The 18,938-nt window shown below is 55.1% G+C and overlaps 1 protein-coding gene across 1 annotated transcript in view; it reads right to left on the bottom strand.

Moving 5' to 3' along the window:
* LOC117647605 (sushi, von Willebrand factor type A, EGF and pentraxin domain-containing protein 1) overlaps positions 1-18,938 on the bottom strand; it is a 65,426-nt gene that overhangs the window by 10,617 nt on the left and 35,871 nt on the right. Inside the window, exons 3-23 of the mRNA XM_034389442.1 lie at positions 16,483-16,537; positions 7,647-7,728; positions 5,566-5,756; positions 5,337-5,477; positions 4,824-5,247; positions 4,579-4,738; positions 4,294-4,498; positions 3,866-4,204; positions 3,607-3,786; positions 3,330-3,512; positions 3,061-3,243; positions 2,795-2,971; positions 2,513-2,715; positions 2,120-2,431; positions 1,912-2,030; positions 1,626-1,818; positions 1,413-1,536; positions 1,143-1,324; positions 768-1,070; positions 410-679; positions 1-313 (exon numbers count right to left, since the gene is read on the bottom strand). Coding sequence (XP_034245333.1) covers positions 1-313; positions 410-679; positions 768-1,070; positions 1,143-1,324; positions 1,413-1,536; positions 1,626-1,818; positions 1,912-2,030; positions 2,120-2,431; positions 2,513-2,715; positions 2,795-2,971; positions 3,061-3,243; positions 3,330-3,512; positions 3,607-3,786; positions 3,866-4,204; positions 4,294-4,498; positions 4,579-4,738; positions 4,824-5,247; positions 5,337-5,477; positions 5,566-5,756; positions 7,647-7,728; positions 16,483-16,537 — 4,339 coding nt within the window. The remainder of the gene's footprint in view (positions 314-409; positions 680-767; positions 1,071-1,142; positions 1,325-1,412; positions 1,537-1,625; positions 1,819-1,911; positions 2,031-2,119; positions 2,432-2,512; positions 2,716-2,794; positions 2,972-3,060; positions 3,244-3,329; positions 3,513-3,606; positions 3,787-3,865; positions 4,205-4,293; positions 4,499-4,578; positions 4,739-4,823; positions 5,248-5,336; positions 5,478-5,565; positions 5,757-7,646; positions 7,729-16,482; positions 16,538-18,938) is intronic.

The raw sequence follows: 18,938 nt of genomic DNA, 5'->3' as shown, positions 1-18,938 counted from the left end.
CAACACATGGGGAGTATCCATAATCGTAACCCAAAAGTGGATCAGCCTTGGGTTCTTCACAGCCCATAAGTTCGAACTTCAAGCAAGCATTGTCCATGTAGCTGACAATACCAAGAATGACAAATCGAGCCTGGACATACTTTGGTAGAGTAATCATGGCCAGTTCACCATAGTTTCCAGGGTCACGCATGGTCAAATTGAAATTGGGGAAGTATACAACGTAATTTTCATTTTCAGCTTGCTTGTAGAAGAAGCGAATTTCAGTAGGACGACCAACAATGTCATTGGTAACAACTCCCTTCACAAGAATGGCCTGAAATATGGAGGTGAAGTGCAACATATGTCAAAATCCACTTCTAATTTATATTAATTTAATTTTTTCTCAAAGAAATAATAATTTTTTTCATACCTTAACACGGAAAACTTGTCCAAGATCAACACTGACATATGTGAATGCTTCTTGCTTGCCACACCAACCAGTGACTGAGTTGAGACGAATGTTGCGTGCTTCGTAGTTGGGCCTCTCTGATGTGGCGTTAATGGCTGAATCCGGGATACGTCCTGAGGCAATGCCCAGTGGCTTGACTACTCTGCATTCCGGCTCGCGGACACAGCTGATTGGTCGCTCGTTGATGAGGATGTACCCTGGCTTGTTGCAACCAAATTCTACCTCAGATCCCTGCAAGAAAAGTTGAAATTACTGAAAAAATTCTGGCAAAAATGGACGATTGAGAGATAAAAACAAAAACTGAAAATTGTTAGGGTACCTGTTCATAACTGCGAGCAAGCTGGAAACCATCAGTGGGCCTTCCTGGGTCTTCACAGACCGGACCTTCACAACGAAGGTCACCAAAGTCCCACACACCATTGGCCTGACACCTTACAACATTGTCATTCTTGCTGGTTTGACCGGCAAGCTTGAAAGTATCTTGGCAACCGAAGAAGAATGATGACTGATACTTGGTATCAAGGTACTTTCCATACTCAGCTCCAGGTGTTGGTAGAGGAACACCACAATCCATTCTGGGGCAAGATGGAGGGATGCCAGAAAGCCAGTAGTCAGGGAAGCCCTGTGGGAAATAAAATTTATGCATTATACTAGAATCACAAGAGTAGCTTAAGTACAGAATGTAATTACTTACAGGCTTGGGGTCATAAACACACTGACGGAAACCAGAAGAGGCAGTGCGTCGAAGGCTTCGGCCAACACTACCGCAATTTAAAGTGACATTTTCTTTGAAGGGAACAAGAACACTGCCTTGGTCCGTTCGCAGAACTGAAAGTCCTTCATTCTTATCATCAGGTAGGGAAACACACTTGGCATCTAGAAGAAATAAAGTAATAATGTCAGTAATTTTGAGGTGAGTTTGCAATAATATAATTGACTAATAATGTGACAACTAATAACTTACATTGGCACTGAGGAACAGAGCCATTCCACACACCCCCAGAGTTACACAACAATGAAGCTGGGCCACTCATAACATAGCCAAAGTCACACTGGAAGCTGACAAGGTCACCAAAGTGGAACATCTCCTGTGAAAATAATTTTAAGAATAATTAGGTTGATTATTATTAATTCAACTTCAGACACGACAGGATTTTAAAGAATTAATAAAATGTACCTTGGTTGAAAGAATGACTCCATTTTCTGGGGCTTCCAAAGATGGGCACATGATTGGGACACAGGTTTTGTTGCGCTGGTAGGTATCTCCATCTCGTTCTCCAGACTCAGTAGGAACCACATGGAAACCAGCTGTACCATTTCTGGTAAAGAGCTCGTATCCGACGTTGCACACACAGGTGAAGTTGCCCGGGCTAAAATTTTACAGAAAAAAGAGAGCATAGTTAGTACACCACAAGCAGAGAAAAAGTCATTTTGAGTATGAGATAAACATAGAGGTCTTTTACCTGTTGATACACTTTTGGTCACATCCACCATTGTCAACGGCACATTCATTAATGTCAGCGCACTCAAGTCGAGTGCAGCCCATGACTTCCAGACTGAGGCAAGGGTTGATCACATAGTCCTAAAAGACAAGAGATAAAGTTAAATTGTTGATAAATATTTAGTAATAACATTAAAGAATTTTTTGGCAGGTTTTACAAGAGATTTTACCTGGATGCGGAAGCGGAGATACTGGGCCTCAATGGGCACAGGGAGGTTGAGAACTGACAAAGTGGGTTCACGAATGCGGAACTCTACTGGAGTTCCATCAGGATTGGTGTAGTCTTTGAAAATGTCTGTCAGATCATCTGAATACTGAATGCGGAGAGCAGTTGTAAAGGCAACATTTCCATCATGACGGGAAACACTCTGGGTCCTAAATCCACGGACAACAGTTGGAGCTTTCAAGTCAAGTAACACCCAGTTGGCACCGGATTCGGTGTTAACACCACACCATCCCCCAGCACTATTGAGACGGACCATCTGCAAAAAGGAAATTGATGCAAAATAAATATTTTTGTTGATGTTGATTAATAAATACAAAAGTGCAGTTTACTATGTTACCTCCTTTGGGTATCCAGGCTCTGTGCCCGAAACAGAAATTGCATCATCAGGGATTCCACCAGTGGTCAGACCCAAGTCTCCAACAGGACGGCATTCCAAATGTCCCACGAAACCTTTGCGACACTTGCAGTGGAACCCACCAGGGGTGTTGACACATTCGGTGGAGGCAAGATCACACTGGCTGCTGCTGCACTCATTAATGTCTGAAGGAAATAAGATCAAAATTGAAGTAAGGAAAAGTGGAGAAAATATTTTAGGAAGTAAGCTTTAAAAATCATTTACCGTCACAGCGGGGAGGATTGAGGAACTCCTGGTTGGGGCCGCATCGGATGATGTTATTGCCAGAGAGTTTGTATCCCTTGAAGCACTGTACACGGGCTTCATCCCCAAAAAGATATTCACTTGTTGTTTCAACAATGAAACCATTTTTGATGGTTGGGAAAGTAGGGCAACGCGCACCTATAAGGTATTTTGAAAAAAATGAAGATAATTTTTTTAACAAGAAGTAGTTGGACAAGGTTTTAGGGGTCAAAAATTTGAATACTTACGGCGGCAGGCAGGAGGAGCGCTAGACCAGGTGCCATTGCTCATGCATAAGATGACAGGAGCTCCACTACGAAGGTAGCCTGGATCACACTCAAACCTGACAATGGTTCCGTAACTGCGACCACCTCCATTTAAAACTGTGGCGTTGGCATGTGGGGTGTCCGGTAGAGGAGGGCACTGAGATGCTAAAGATTTACAGATAAAAATGTTAGAAGAATGTAAAAGTATTTTAAAGCATCTTGTATTAATTCAATTAGGTAGATGTACAAACCAAGACAGGTAGGGAGGCGCTCCCAGCGGCCATCAGCAAGGCAGGAGACTCGCTCAAGAGGCAGCCCCGATGGGAAAGCAAAACCAGCATAACACTGGTACATGGCCTGTCCTCGGTATGTCACATTTGTGGAGCCAATAGAGAAACCATTGTCAATCTGAGGGACAGGTCCACAGTACACCTCTGAAAAAAAAATCGTGACAGAAACGATTTAATTTTGTGAGTGTTTACAGTAGGAAAATAATTAATGACAAATAATGGTGAAATTCTGTCTCACCTTGACACTGTGGAATGTAAGTGGTGGACCAGTTGCCTCCCTTCAGGCATTCAGTGGTGAGTTGCTGCTTGCCTGTGGCAAACTCCTGACCCATGGGGCATGTGAAAGTAACAATGGTACCAAAGGCTGTATCCCTGCTAGAAGCCAATGCACCTTCTCCCGGCTGAAGAGTGGCACAATCTGAAACAAAAAATTATTTTTTAAGAAGATGTCATAACTACAATAAATTAAAATAAACAATTATTTTGAATATTCTTACCAGCAGAGAAAGTGGCCTTCCAGCCTTTGCTGTTGTGAAGAGCATCGGTTTGGAAGCGAACAAGCATCTCTCCACTTGATGCAGTCAGTGTAATTCTTGGGATAGAATCTGCAGTGAAGCCATTGCCAGGATGAAGTCGCAGACCACTGGTGCTAGCACCATCATAAACCTGAACCATATCGGACTGGTGAACTTGGAAATGGTCAAAAGCCAGAGAGAGTGGTCCTCCACCAGGGTTCCTGATCCTGTACAGGCACTCCTGATTGCTTGGGTAGTCCTTCAAACCAAACGCAGGGGAAGTGATGGTTCCATTCTTGGCCACAATGGTAGCTTGGCATCCTTTAGAGAGAATGATTTAACAAATTAAAATTACAGATACAAAAAATAAAAAGGAAAGCAGAGTTATTTGCAAGAAATTTCTGTCTTACCCTGAGAATATTTAATTTTGAAGCCCTTGCGAGAGTCACCCAAACCAGTCTTGAAGTAAAGATACATTTTATCTCCAGTAGACATGATGAGTTTCGGATTGTCCTCTGCTTGCCCTGTCAAGCGGGCAATTGGTTGGCTCTTGGGAGAATCTCCATCTCGGATCAGAATGAAGTCTCGAGTAGACTCGATATCCAGTGAGTCAATCTAGAAATAATTTTTAATAAAGGTTATTTTTTTTCCACTGGCAATATTTTAAACATTAGAAAATGGTGGCAACAACCTACCTCCAAAGTCATGATACGGCCAATCTGTGCAGTCAAAATGTAGAGACACTCCAAACCACCTGGGTAGTTGTTAGGGAAGCCTGGTGAGGTGAGAACTTGGCCTTGAGGGGTAGCTCTCAGTATTCCACCACATGTCTGAGGCTCGGTTTTCCATGAAGCCCTGCACAGAAAAAATGATAATTAAGATATTTGTTCTTGTTTTTAACAGCAACTTGAATTGATTGTACACTGAAATAAAAACTAACCTGAAACCCTTTCTTTCTACAGATGCATCAGAGCTAAACTTGATGATCATGAAATTTGATGCTGAGACGTAAAGCTGACTGCTTAGGTCAAGCTTTCCGGACAGAGTTGCGAGGTTCACAGACTTGTCTTCTGTTCTACCTCCTACCAAGACCTGGACTGTGTCAAAGGTCTTCTCAGTCTCAAAGTCTTGGAACTGCAAGAGAATATTGTGTCCTTGGGGCCCTTCAAGGGTCCATTTGCAGTTAGCCAAGGGAGGGTACTTGTGGGGATAGCTGGGGCTTTCAACAACATCACCACTGCTCGCCATGTAATAATGGCATTCGTTCGGGCAATCCAACTCGTCAGACCAATCCCCACAGTCATCTTGCTGATCGCAGCGGAAAGCAGAGTTGACACAGCGACCATTTGAGCAGTGGAAGGAACCTGTTGAAAATAATAATAAATTTATTTTCTGTGATGAAATTCTATTTCAACAACAAAGAAGGAACTGGGTTTATTTCATGATGTCTTACCAGATGGGCAGGCTTGAGCTCGGCAGAGGAATGGCAACAAGGATTCACAAGTTGTGAGCGACCAGGATTGGTGCTCATCCTCAATCGTTGCATCCACACATTCACCCATTGAAGGATCTGGCTGTGGTAAGGCCCAGAATCCTGAGAAAAAAGCAAACCAAAGAAAAATTAGACAAAGCTTAAAAAAATTAAATGTCAGAGCTGAAGAATTTTAAAAACAAATACAAACCAGCATATTGTGAGACAAGCAGACCAGCTGCCGACTCCAAGGTGTTGGTGCGTAGATCATCTAGTGAGGCAAGACCCAACCAGTACTGTTGAGCCTCTCTTCCTAGTGATGGACCCAAATTCCTGGTGGCAAGTCCTGCTGTTAAGTTGTTCTCAGCGTAGGATTCAACTAGGACCAGGTCACTGCCGTATCTGCAAAAATAAAAGGTTGTCACCAATGAGTGTCAACTCTAGTCAACATGGGGGAGATGAAAAAGGGATAACAGATCGTATTTATTTTATCTTCCTCTCAAAAATGCCTAAAGTAAATAAGAATCCAAAACAAAAATAATATGTATAACCTACAAATCACATGGCCTATGAATACCTCAGCCAGCCGGGGAAAGATGAAACTAATTAGATTTTAATAAGCATTTCTTAACAGCTTGTGTAAAAAATATATGAAAAACTACATGGAAGTTTATCCAGATAAATCAGAGTTTAAATTTGACAATAGTTGCCGCGTCCGCAGATAAACAAACACCAACTACTGCTTGAGTCAAACTCATGAACTTGAACGTGCCTGACGGACGGACTTGAATCTGACTCCAGTTGTCGATTCCGTACCCCCATCGTGATAAAAAGTACTGTTTCCCGATTATTACCCCATTACTTTCACTTTTAACTAATTAGATAAAAGCAGCGCGATCCATCAAAGGACCCAGACGAAAACCCAAACCGGCCGGCCGGCGAAGAATCACAAGGATAACAAGGGATAACAGTGCCGCTGCTAACCAACCAGCCGCGGAGCCGAGCGGCGCGCGCGGGCATGGCGTAGCATGGCGCGGGGAACGGAATGGGAATTCCCTGCCATTCAAACCATTCAAACGAGCCAATTGGCCGCGAGTGCGCAAGCCTGCCGCCGAAACGGCGGCGCTCCGTCGCTCGGTCCCTCTCGCACCCACGCGGAACGTCCCATGAGTGCGAGAGAGACAGGGACACCTGCTGGGCGGGCTGTGGCTGCTCATTCACGCACTTGTGGACCCACCGGGCTGAAGCTCTAACCAGCCGGTAATAGCAATACGCCACTGTAGGGCCAGGGGGGAAAGGGTAAGGGGGCTGGGGAGCGATAATGGGTGCTAATTATCAGCAACAGCCACCAGTGCGTTCTGGACGAGCGAGTGGAGTGGCCCGAAGCAAGCGAAGCAGGCTCGCGGTGTATTCCGTTAGGTCCTGCAGCAGCACGTCAGTCCCTCAGCCCGTCAGCACGCCCGCCGGTCTGTCTGCCTGTCCGCCCGTCCGTCCGCCCGCCCGTCCGCGCTGTCCACCTGTCTGCCCGCTCGGCGAGCCGCTCGGCCAGGTGCCAGCGGGGCTACTCACTCATTACGGCAATGCCGGCAATGCGAGTGACAGAGACAGACGGAGCGGAACACTGCCGTAACGGGACGAACGGAACAGACGGGCGCGGCGGAGGCCCGGCCGGCGCGGCCAGCCGAGAGTACGGATCAGCGGGCATTCCCTGCGTACGCGTGCGCGTGCGCCTGTGTGTGTGAGTGCAACGCTACGTACGCACACGGAGCCCGGCGCCAATGTCCGGATTTTTATGGGGACCCGCGCGGACGGAGAGAGGGGAGAGAAAGAGAGAGAGAGAGTGACTCACTGATGAGGGCGCGACTGACTTCAGTGCATTTGCAATTAGCATTGCACACGCACATAAAAGTGAACTGGCTATTCACTTGCTAAATAATTTAATATTTTTTTTCCGGAGGGGGGGGGGACTGCGAGTAATTTTACTCGAATTTTTCACGTGCCGATTCCGGAGTGGTGCAACAACGGGGCTGTATTTGGCAAAAAGCGGCTGCCGTTTGAGCTGAGCGCCAGTGATTGGTTTCGGGCGCCGCGACGCGTAGAAGGCGGTGGTGGGGAAGTGGCGGCGCCAGCGCCTATTTCTTGTAAGTTGTAATCCGCCCCCCGCAGCGCCCCCACCAAAGGTTCCAATTAACCTTGTTTTGGATACTTCTTCCTCTGCGAGATGAAGGCAAAAAAAAGCGCGGGCGATATTTGAAAGGAAGATAGAATGTGACTCAGCGAGTTGATACAAACCTTCTGCAGAGCTCGGCCGCCTTCTCCCAGGAGTGCCGGATGGAGAAAAACTTGTAGCAATGCAGGCCGCGGAGCTCCCAGCCTGAAACAGCATGACATTTCGTTGTGAGAGAAAGAGAAAGAGAGAGAGGCAAGATGCGCGGCGAGGAGTGGACCTCATGGAGAGTTTGAGGCTGCGTGCGCCGGGCCAGCCAGCCAGCCAGCCAGCCAGCCAAGCCCCGGCTAGACTTGTCTCAGCCGTCGTAATTCGTCTTTTGGGGAGCCGCCTCAGGGAGGGGGTATCTCTAGGGAAAGTCAGTGCGTTACCGGCATCAGCCATCAGCAGGCCACCGGCGGCAGGATAGGAACCATGCGAGCGGCCCTCATAAATGAATCTAGCGGCATTAACGCGCGCCCGACAACACGGCGCGCTCGCCCATTCATTCAAGCGTGCATGCGTGCAGTCATTCAGGCGCCCAGTGAGTCAGTGAGTCAGTGAGTCGCTCGTCTGGTTCTACGGCCGTCCCTGTTGGTGGCCACAAGTTGGCAGCCACGTCCGCTTGCAGCCTGTAGCGCCTGGCAGGTGTGGTCTAGCCCCTAATGGCAATGGCAATGGCAGGTAGGCCAACCGTCGGAGCGCCACGCACCGGGCTGGAGACGGTGGCCCACCTCGCGCCTGCGCGTTCCATTGCCATTGCCATTAATGGCTGGAGCGCGACTTGGCACCTCGTGAAGCGAAGGGGCGTACAGCGTTCAGTAATTCATAGTTCATGGAGGGCCGGGCGGCGGGGCGCGGCGGGGCGAAGTCGTTTGGATGTAAATGGGTGAAAGCCGACGCCACGCCGCCACGCGTCCTCCGCTGCCGCCTACCGCGGCGATCTCCAAACGGACGCACTTCACACGTAATCTACTTTACATACATTACATTAATTTTTTTCGTCGTTATTTTTTTTTTATTGGTTAGTTCAGCCCTTGTGTAACGATGATGCTCCCCGAATATATAAACGAGTGCATGTATTCGTCCGGCTTGTGGCTGCCGTGCGGGGCAGGGAGGGTGCCACCCGATAGCCCGCCCCCTCCCCCTCCCTCCCCCTCACACGATGCGGTTAGTCCCCCCTCAGCCCCGGTGGTCGGTCAGGCTCACCAGTCCGGCCTACCGAACGGGGTTACCTCGGGTCAAGCGGCCGCACAGTGGGCCAGAAGACCGGTGGAGCGGCCAAAACTCTAACGCGTTTTGAGCTCCAGAGTCGCTAAATGGGACTCGAATCGAACGTGTGACCCCACCAATGGATTCCTCGTTCGGAGAGCAATCCATTGGTGGGGTCACACGTTCGGTTCGAGGCCCATTTATCGGCTCTGGAGGTCAAAACGCGTCTAGACTTTTGGCCGCTCCACCGGTCTTCTGGCCCACTGTGGGCCGGCCGGTCGGCCCGCTGGCTGAGTCCGAGCCGGGGGTGGTGGAGTGTCTCTCTCGCACTCATGTGGGGACAGGACAGGGGACTTCCCGTGAGTGCGAGGAAGACAGACAGACAGACCTCCCGCTCGGAATCGACCCGAGACTGCGACCGGCTGGTGGTCCCGGCCTGTCCGGCCCGTCCAGTCTCGGAGCCCCTCGGCCGCTCGGCCGCGCGGCTCCCCAAGGCCCAAGGTCAAGGCGCATCCCGTGCCGCCGTGCCGCAGTGCCACTGCCTCCGCGGTTCAGACTTCAGGCTACAGAGGACAATGACTCATTCCAGCAATCAAGCAGTAACTGTGCAGTGCTGCCGCGGCGGCCGTGGCTTTGCTCGGCGGGCTCAACAGTGCTTTCGTCGCTGTGTCTCCCTCGCACTGTCGGGGCGTCCCCGAGGAGTGCGAGAGAGACAGAGCCCTGCCAGTGGCGCGGTTTGCTGTGGGCGGGGAGGCCGAGACGAGACGGTGAGACAGGTGGGTAGGGGTTATTCGCAGGGCAAACAGTGTGGGGCGCAGACGAGTCGGTCTATCGCTCTCGCACCTGTGCGGCGCGTCTCACGAGTGCGAGAGAGAGGTGTGGGGCTTGCCCAGGCCCACTGTGCGTTGTTGGAGGCTTGCCCTGGCTTGCCCCAAGCTGATTGGACTGCTCGTCCAGCGGTGGCGGGCCGCGGGCCTGGCCGGGCCTGGCGGGCTGGGCGGTCAAACAAGCTTCGACTTTCTTCCAAGTGGCTCCCTGGCTCCCCCATTCACCCAACGGTGCGGGAGATGACCGTTAGAATCTGCCGCGTAGCCAGGCGGGACGGGGCGGGCGGGGCGCGCGGTGGTGTGAGCCCCGGGGATTCGGCACTCGCCGGCGTGTCGCAAGGAACAAGTGGCTCATCTTTTCGATGATGGCGCGGGCATGCAAGGGACGGCCTGGGAAGGGGGTGGGGGAAGGGCGCGGGCAGAGTGACGCCACCAGAGAGAATGGCACCTCATGGTCCACGTCGTCCTCCGTCCTCCGCACGACCGAACCGCCAGACCGCCGAGCTGTTTCGCAGTGTGCTAGCGTGCGTACGCTTCGCCTGGCTTCGCGCGCCGCAGCCACACAACGCCACACAACGCCACAGGGCCCGGCGACGGCACGACGACGACAGCGCCGCAATCATTCCTCGTCTCAACTTTTATTTCTTTTTCGCATTTCGGTCGTTAGAAGAAATTGAAAGGCTTTTGCGCGCGCTCCGCGGGCGGCCTCCATCTGTGTGTGTGTGTGTGTGTCCTTTTCTCTGTCGAGAGGAGATGGGTGTGGGTCGAATCCCGCCACGCCCGGCCATTGTACACAACACACACACAGGCGCACACGCGGAGCGTCGCGCTTCTGTGACGGATTAACAGCCACGCGCGTGGAAGACTTTCATTGGAAGATGCATTGCCGAGGCGTGTGTGTGTGTGTGTGTGTGTCGCCGCCGGACGCGCAGTGTGTGACGTAGGCGTAAGTAGTATTAGGGGGTTTACGTAAGGCGCCCCGCATTCAGTTTCGGTCTCAGCTTCCAATTTACTATGCATTCATGCATTTTTAACGCGACAAGCGTTCTGCTCCAAGGGTGTATATGGCCGTCTCATGGTAATGCGTGCCTTTGTAAGTGTGTTTGTGCGCGCGCGTGTGTGTGTGTGTGTGTGTAAGTGTGTGTGTGTGTGGTGCGATCCCAGGGCCCAACTGGGCGACTGCGGTGCGGCGGCGGGTCGAAGCGCGAAGCAGGCGAAGCAGGCGAAGCAGGCGAAGCAGCACACAGCGGAGAGCGAAGGGAAGCTTTCTCCTGCCAAGCCTGACCAAACGTCTTTGCCGTCTTGCCCGCGCCTCGCATCGCCCCCCCCCCCTTTCCTCCCGATCGACAAAAAGCCCCCCGTGCGGCAATTTGCGCGGGCAGGGCCGAGGCAGTGTACCAGCGTACGTGCTCCGGCGATGCTCCGCTTCTTTGCTCCATGCGCGCCCTTAGCAGTGTGGCTGCCGCCCGACGCTGCCGGCCGTGGCTGCCAGCCTCGGCTTGCTGCCGTTTTTCTCCATTTCCCGCTCTTGTTTTTGGGCGCGCTGCCACTCGCATCTCGAAGGAAAAGTGCGTGGCACGTGGGGGCCTAGTCCGCTGGCGTGCCCATCACGCGGAGAAATGCGGACGGACAGGCAGACAGACAGACAGACAGACCAGAAGACACAGCAAGACGACGCGACGCGCATAAATGATGTCATCAGTTTCCCCCGCGTGTTTCATATTGATCGGCTAACGGACGGACATGCAGACAGACAGACAGACAGACAGACAGACAGGCAGACAGACAGGCGGAAGTATAAGCGTGCCCCGCGGTGCGGCGGTGCATTGTGGGAGAGGGCGCAAAGCGCGCGAGACGCGGCGAGACGCGAGAGGTCCAATCCTGTGAATGGCTGTTATGCACGTTGCGGGTGAGCAATCAGTAAGCACCCGGCCCTCGCATGTCTGTCCGTCCGTCTGTCCGGCTGGAAACACACACACACACTCACACACACTCAAGCCACAAAAGCGTCTGGCTAACGACGGAGGGCACGCGGGGAGGATGCTCAACTTGGCGCGGTCGTAATTCGGTGTGTGCCAATAGCGAATAGCCAGCCTAGCCAGCGCTCGGGCCGCTTGGTACCCGCCTTGGTGCCCGCCGGTACCGTTCACTGCAAATAGCCACCGCCTGCCAACAACGAACGGCCAGCAGCGAACAACCGAACAACGCACTGCTAGTCCAGCCAGTGGCTGCTGGCACTGCTGGCACTGCTAGTGGCGTGGCGAGCCAGGCGAGCCAGGCAAGGCGGGTCGAGGACCGGGCTAAGAATAGGAAGAGAGACAAGACTGCCAGTGGACAGGCAAGACACACTACCCGTCCGACCGGTGCGCGACTGCAGGCGCCTCGTTCCGAAAGGGTCCTCGCGTCGCTGCCTCTCTCTCTCGCACTCGTGGGGCGTCCCGTAGGAGTGCGAGAGAGACAGAGCGAAGCGGGATGAGGCGACAGGCCTGCCAATAAGGGCAGCGTTACTCAACGAGGACGACGCTATTCGCAGGGCCGTCCGGTCTGATGCTATTCCTGCTACGCGGTGTGTTACAACCGCAGAGGCAGGCACGGATCTAGTGGGCGCCGGCCCCGCCGGCAAAACTGACAGTTTTCAGCGGTAAATGCTAATATTTTTTTGACAATTTTTTTTTGATAAAAGTGTTATAGAGTTTATGGGGCTCTGATTGGGGCGGCATCGGACGTCGGGTACGTCACATTGTGAGGGGCCGGTAGTGCGGCAGGACACGCCGGCGTGACGCAACCGGGCCCTGCGCCCCGCCCCGCCCCGCCCCGCCCCGCCGCCACGCTTAAACGTCTGCAGGGACAAGGTGAGTAATTGAGTAGTTAGATCGAACGGCCGCCCAGCTGAGTCTGCGGCGCGGTGCGGCGCGGTGCCCAGCAGAGATACGCCGAGCGCAATTTTCATAAGCATGACATAAGAGGCTGCCTGAAATGTCTTACTGTCCCACTGTAGCACACGAACCGGCAATAACGCCGAGTCCATTCGGAAAGACAAAAAAAAAAAAGAAAGATTAAAAGCGTAGCGGCTGGAGAGCAGATGCACGCGCCGTCTTGAATTTCACCATTCGATTTTATTATCATTGCCCCGCCCTTGCGACTGCCTTGCGACTGCCTTGCGACTGCCCTTGTCCCTTGTTTTGCTCGGCACTGCACTGCGAGGCAGTGTATGTAATGTGTAATCCCGGCCGGGTTATGATCTAGCTTTATGATCGCCAGGCTCGCGTCTCGCGTGAGCCCAATGGACGCCAAAGGCCTGCCAAAGGCCGCACGGCCTGGCGAGGCCGGAGTAGGCCGGAGTCGTGGGTTCGAATACCGGCACACGGAGCCAACATTTCCCCCGCGGCCTCGACGAAATTCGGGCCGAAACCGAGATAGAGAAAGCATAAAAGGAAGTGTAACGACAATAATGAAAACGTCGTTCGGAGCGGCGCGCGCACCAACACGCACACGCAGACACGCACACAGACACACAATACGGCAGGAAGGCGGCCGGTCACAGAGCATGACAGTACTCGCACACACACACAGCGGAGGCATTGCTCGGAAAGAAAGTTGTTTGGGGGCTCCGCGGCCAGGCCAGGGCGTGGCGCGGCGGGGCCCGGCGGGGCTCCGTCATTGGTGGAGGCAGCGCCGCCGCCCTTGAAGGCCAGCCTCGGCCAGCCCAGCCAGCACCCGTCTAGATGTGACGGCGATACGGCCGAAACAGAACGAACAGGAAGACAGGCAGACAGCGAGCAGACAGGCAGGCAGGCAGACGGACCGGCGGTATGGAGATGGTTCGCTTTTTCGCACTCTGCGCCGAATGGCAACCCTAGTGCAGCGGTTCTCAACCTTTCTCGACTCGCGACCCCAAATTTGTAGCCAAAAATTTCCGCGACCCCCAGGAAAAGTTTCGCGACCCCACGGGACCCCTCCTTTAGCATGCCACTGCGTCTGATCCGAGGCGGGCATTTTGCTCCCTCAACGGGCAATTGGTCTTTGGACCTTCCTTTAGTATGCCTCTGTTACGGAGTGCGATTATCAGTCTTAGTTTGGGAGCAGTATTGTCTCAAAGTTGGCCAAAACGCTCAGAAATGTCTTTAAAAAATCATGTTTTGGGTCGATTTTAAGCAGCCACTGCGTCTGATCCGAGGCGGGTATTTTGCTCCCTCAACGGGCAATTGTTCTTTGGACCTTCCTTTAGCATGCCCCTGTTACGGAATGCGATTATCAGTCTTAGTTTGGGAGCAGTATTGTCTCAAAGTTGACCAAAACAGGCACAACGATTTTTCAAAGACATTTCTGAGCGTTTCGGCCAACTTTGAGACAATACTGCTCCCAAACTAAGACTGATAATCACACTCCGTAACAAAGGCATGCTAAAAGAAGGTCCAAAGACCAATTGCCCGTTGAAGGAGGACGAAATACCGCCTCGGGTCAGACGCAGTAGCTGCTTAAAATAGGCCCAAAACACGATTTTTCAAAGACATTTCTGACCGTTTTGGTAAACTTTGAGACAATACTGCTCCCAAACTAAGACTGATAATCACACTCCGTAACAAAGGCATGCTAAAGGAAGGTTCAAAGACCAATTGCCGGTTGAGGGAGCAAAATGCCCGCCTCGGATCAGACGCAGTGGCTGCTTAAAATCGGCCCAAAACACGACCCCAGCTACCTCGCCGCGACCCCTTAAAATTTTTTCGCGACCCCACTTGGGGTCGCGACCCTAAGGTTGAGAACCACTGCCCTAGTGGCAACCCTAGTGGACACCCTGGCAACCCTAGTGGCAACCCTGGTGGCAACCCTAGTGGCAACCTTAGTGGCAACCCTAGTGGCAACCCTGTTGGTAACCCTAGTGGCAACCCTATTGGCAACCCTAGTGGCAACCCTATTGGCGACCCTAGTGGCAACCCTAGCGCCAGCAGGCTGCGCGGGGCGAAGACGGGCGAAGACGGGCGATGCATCGGTGGGATGAACAATGGCGCGTCGTATTGGGAGGGAAGGCCACGAGGGCCGCGAGGGCCGGCAAGGGGCGAAAGCTGATGACGGAACAAAAGGCGTTGCCTGTCGGCGTTGCATGCAGCAGTGGCGGCGTCGGCCCGGCGTCGGCCCGGCGTCGGCCCACACGTGGAGCCCACGAAAAGCCCACAGCGCTGCGCTGCTGCACCGCCCCGCGGCAAGCGGGCAAGGCTTCCACTCCCATCGTCGCGACGAGACGACGGTCCAAGGATCAAACGGTCGCCACGCTGCGCCGCGACGGACTCCAATGCCGAGCTTGACTACGCGGGGTAGCGACAGTTCGATTCCCGAGATGATGATGTGCTGCGTGTGTGTGTTTGTCGGCACGCCGGACCGTGACGGGCCGCGTGACGGGCCGCGTGACGGGCCGCGTGACGGGCCGCGTGACGGGCCTGGCCGGGCACGCCGAGGACGTAACGGGGGCCGGACCTGCCGGCGCCGCGAGGGCCGCGAGCCTGACGGACTGACAGAGCCACTTGCGATCCTGTCATCCATCCACCATCGCCTCGCCAATCTTGTCGTCAATCTGGCCGGCCGGCTCCGCGTAGCTCCGCGGCCTCGACGTGGCCTCTCGGCCTCTCCGCCCATCCGCGACGAGGCGATGATCCCCCAAATCACGGCGGTTGGCCGCCCATGCAAATAGGCGCACGCGGCCCGTTGGCCCGTCGGACCCAGTCGGACCGTTGCACAGTGGGCCAGAAGACCGGTGGAGGCGGCCAAAACTCTAGACGCGTTTTGAGCTCCACAGTCGCTAAACAGGACTCGAATGGAACGTGTGACCCCACCAATGGATTCCTCGTTCGGAGAGCAATCTGTTGGTGGGGTCACACGTTCGGTTCGAGTCCTGTTGAGCGACTCTGGAGCACAAAACGCGTCTAGAGTTTTGGCCGCCTCCACCGTTCTTCTGGCCCACTGTGCGCCGCCGTCGTCGTCTCCCTGATGGCCCTCTTGATGGCGGCGCGGCGCCTAGCCAGGACGCTGGTCTACTTCGTCTCCTCGCAGCGCGGGAGAGTGTCGGGCTGCTGCCGCGCTGCCGGGCTCATTTAGCAAACAATCGATGCTCTGCCGTGCTCCGCGCCGCCGTGCCCGCCGTGCCCTGCGACCCAGTTCACTGCCCGTCCGGGCCAGCCGCCACTCCGGCACTGGCAGCCCTTATGCCGGGGCGAGAGGGCCAGCCGCCCTCAGTCAGTAACCACCACACTGGCGCTCTCTCGCACTCATTGACCGCGCCGTGTGGGTGCGAGAGAGACAGAGCGACGAGGCTACATTGTTTTTGGGGCGTGCGCTTGCGGCCTGGCCGGGCCGGGCCTGCCCGCCACACAGTGGCCCAGAAGACCGGTGGAGGCGGCCAAAACTCTAGACGCGTTTTGAGCTCCAGAGTCGCTGAATGGGACTCGAACCGAACGTGTGACCCCACCAATGGGTTCCTCGTTCGGAGAGCAATCCATTGGTGGGGTCACACGTTCGGTTCGAGTCCCGTTTAGCGACTCTGGAGCTCAAAACGCGTCTCGAGTTTTGGCCGCCTCCACCGGTCTTCTGGCCCACTGTGCGCCATCCGCGGCGAGTGCGGCGAGTGACACGACCACGCCACCGCGTCGCCGCGTCACCACGTCGCCGTATCGACGGCAAGGTGGGACGATCGGCCGAGCGGAACCGAAACGGGAGATGTGGCGACGCCGGGACGGTGAGACGGTGAGACGGCGGGCGTCAAGGAGTCCCGTAGTCCCGTACGGCGCCAGGACCTGGCCAGGACGAGGCGGAGGGCATGTCCGCGGACGGACGCCGCGACACGACTCGGCACCGTTGGTACTACACTGTCACTCGGTATTTTGGTACTCACCATGTGGACACGTGAACAGCCCCGTCGATGAACTGTTGCTGCCCGGCGCCGTTCCCTGCGACAAACAAAACACAAAACAGTCAGGCAAAGGCGTTCTGCGTTCCGCGGGTTAGGCCTGTTAGGCGCGCGTGCTGCCGAGCGGTTCCGAACCGCCGCTCCGCCTCTCTCTGTCTCTCTCGCACCGCTGCCGTCTGATTTCGTCGCTCTGTCTCTCTCGCACTCGTGGGGCGGTCCGTAGAGGTGCGAGAGAGACAGAGCGACGGTCCGCTGCTCGTCGGCGTGCTCTGGCGTGACGAACGCGGCGCGGCGCACGGCCGTAACTCAAATAACGAGTGGCACCGTCTCAGTGCGCGCCCCCTGCGCGACCAGGACGTCTAAACGGCGCCAATTCTAGTTATTCGTTCTTTGCAGAGTACTCAGCCGGGCAAACAAAACATTTCGACGAAAAAAAAAGGCGCGCGAAAATGTGTCTTCCTGAGCCATTTCGTCGCGCGATAAGCGGAACGGGGCGCCGATCACAATTTTCACCTCGCAGTGGCGTGGCGGGGCGTGGCGGGGCGAAAAAGAGGAGAGGTAAACAAAAATGGCCCCCGGCCGTACAATGTACGGGGCCGGCCAGAGCCATGGCCAGCGGCGGTGGAAGGGGGAAGAGAGACAGGGATTGTTTTTGCGGCGATAAGTTTGCTTTCCTCTTTCCTCCGACGGCCAGTGGGGTGACTCCGAACGCGTCGCTCTGTCTCTCTCGCACCGCTACGGACCGCCCCATGAGTGCGAGGGAGGCAGAGCGACAGACTCTTCGAGGGGCCTCTCGTTTTCACAATGGACTTGGTTGAAAGGGGGAGGGGAGGGGGAGGGGGCAGTTCGTCCTCAAGAAGGCAGCGGACGATGCGATCTCGACGGGAAGGGCGACGCGGGGCGAAGGGCGATAGGCCGGGCGACAGTCAAGGTGAATGCCTCTCCCGGATTTCGACAGAGTTTCCTTTCGATGGACTTCCAAGAGCGCCGAGCAACGCCCCTTCGGGATTGTTTCTGTTTTCACGGCGACTTTTGAATTTCGCGCTGAATTTGACGCGGCGCGCCGGTAGGAGGGCATCAGTGGCGTCATGGGAGGTCCGCGGCGTGCCTTGCGCGGCCTGGCGCCACGGCCTAGTCTCGGCCCGGCGCCGGCAGGCTCTGTCTCTCTCGCACTCACCGGCCGCCCTGGGGCACCCTGGGGGTGCGAGAGAGACGGAGCGACGACGGCTAGGCAGGTGGCGAGCGTGGCCGTGGCTGCCGTGGCTGCACCGCAGACGGACTGCGGACTGCACATCGCGGACGCGCCGGACGGCACTCCACTCGGCACGGGCCGATCCGTATCTGCGGCTCGCTTTTCATATTACGGTGTGGGTACGTGTCGGTTCGGCTCCGGTTAGCATCGGTGCCAACTTTAACACGGCCGCTCTTCGGCAAGCTTCGGCAAGCCGCCCGCGGGCATGGCCATGCACTGCCCATGCACACTCGTTCCTGTCGCTCTCCCTCTCTCTCTCTCTCTCTCTCTCTCTCTCTCTCTCTCTCTCTCTCTCTCTCTCTCTCTCTCTCTCTCTCTCGCACTCGTGGAGCGTCTCGCGTGGGCGCGAGAGAGACAGGCGACTCTGGGAATCAGTGTGCAAGGCCCCCAGGCACCCCGAATCGGAAGTCGAGGGCCCGTTTCTCGGGAAAGAAGACCCCGTCGAGTTATCTTTGCGGTGGCGCTGCGATGCTGCGATCTGTAGAGCCACACTACTATACACTGCAAGCGCTATGCACTGTACAGCCTCCCACTGCCGGCAACCTGACAGCGAGACAACGAGACAACGTGACCCGGCTGAACGCAAAACTGTGGTGTTGGCGGCCCTGTCGTCACGACTGCGGGCGGGCCATTATGTCAAGTTGACCGTCTAGGACTGCAGGTCGCGGAGGGGCACGTGTGTGATGACTCCGTGGCCGCGATGCTGCCCCCCCCCTCTCTCTCTCTCTCTCTCTCTCTCTCTCTCTCTCTCTCTCTCTCTCCTCCCTCTCTCTCTCTCCCTCCCTCGGCACGGCCGGCCGCTCCAACGGCGTGTCCGTGACGCCGAGTGGCTCATCCCGGCATGGAGGGCGTGCATATTGCACCGCCGTGGCGCCGCGGCGCCCGCCTCGCTCCGTCTCTCTCGCACCCCTACGGGCCCCGCACGGCCCCGCATTGACTCGTGTGAGTGCGAGAGAGACGGCGCGACGGGCGCAGGGAGAAGTGCAGCGCAGCCACCAAGTGACCCTGCGCAGTGCAACGTGCCGGCCGTGGCGCGGCGTGGCGCTGCACTGCGAGGCACCTCGTGAAGACCGCCAGGAACGTGAGCGAAAAAATAAGTAAATGTGGCGCAGGAAAATGATTTTCGAAAACAACCGCTTTGAAAAATCCCGGGGGTCTGTTTGCCGCGGCGAGCGCGTTGCGCGTTGGT

This window comes from Thrips palmi, unplaced genomic scaffold, assembly GCF_012932325.1.
Source record: "Thrips palmi isolate BJ-2018 unplaced genomic scaffold, TpBJ-2018v1 HiC_scaffold_2, whole genome shotgun sequence".
NCBI classification, from domain to species: domain Eukaryota; kingdom Metazoa; phylum Arthropoda; class Insecta; order Thysanoptera; family Thripidae; genus Thrips; species Thrips palmi.
This window is presented reverse-complemented; position numbering and strand designations above follow the sequence as displayed.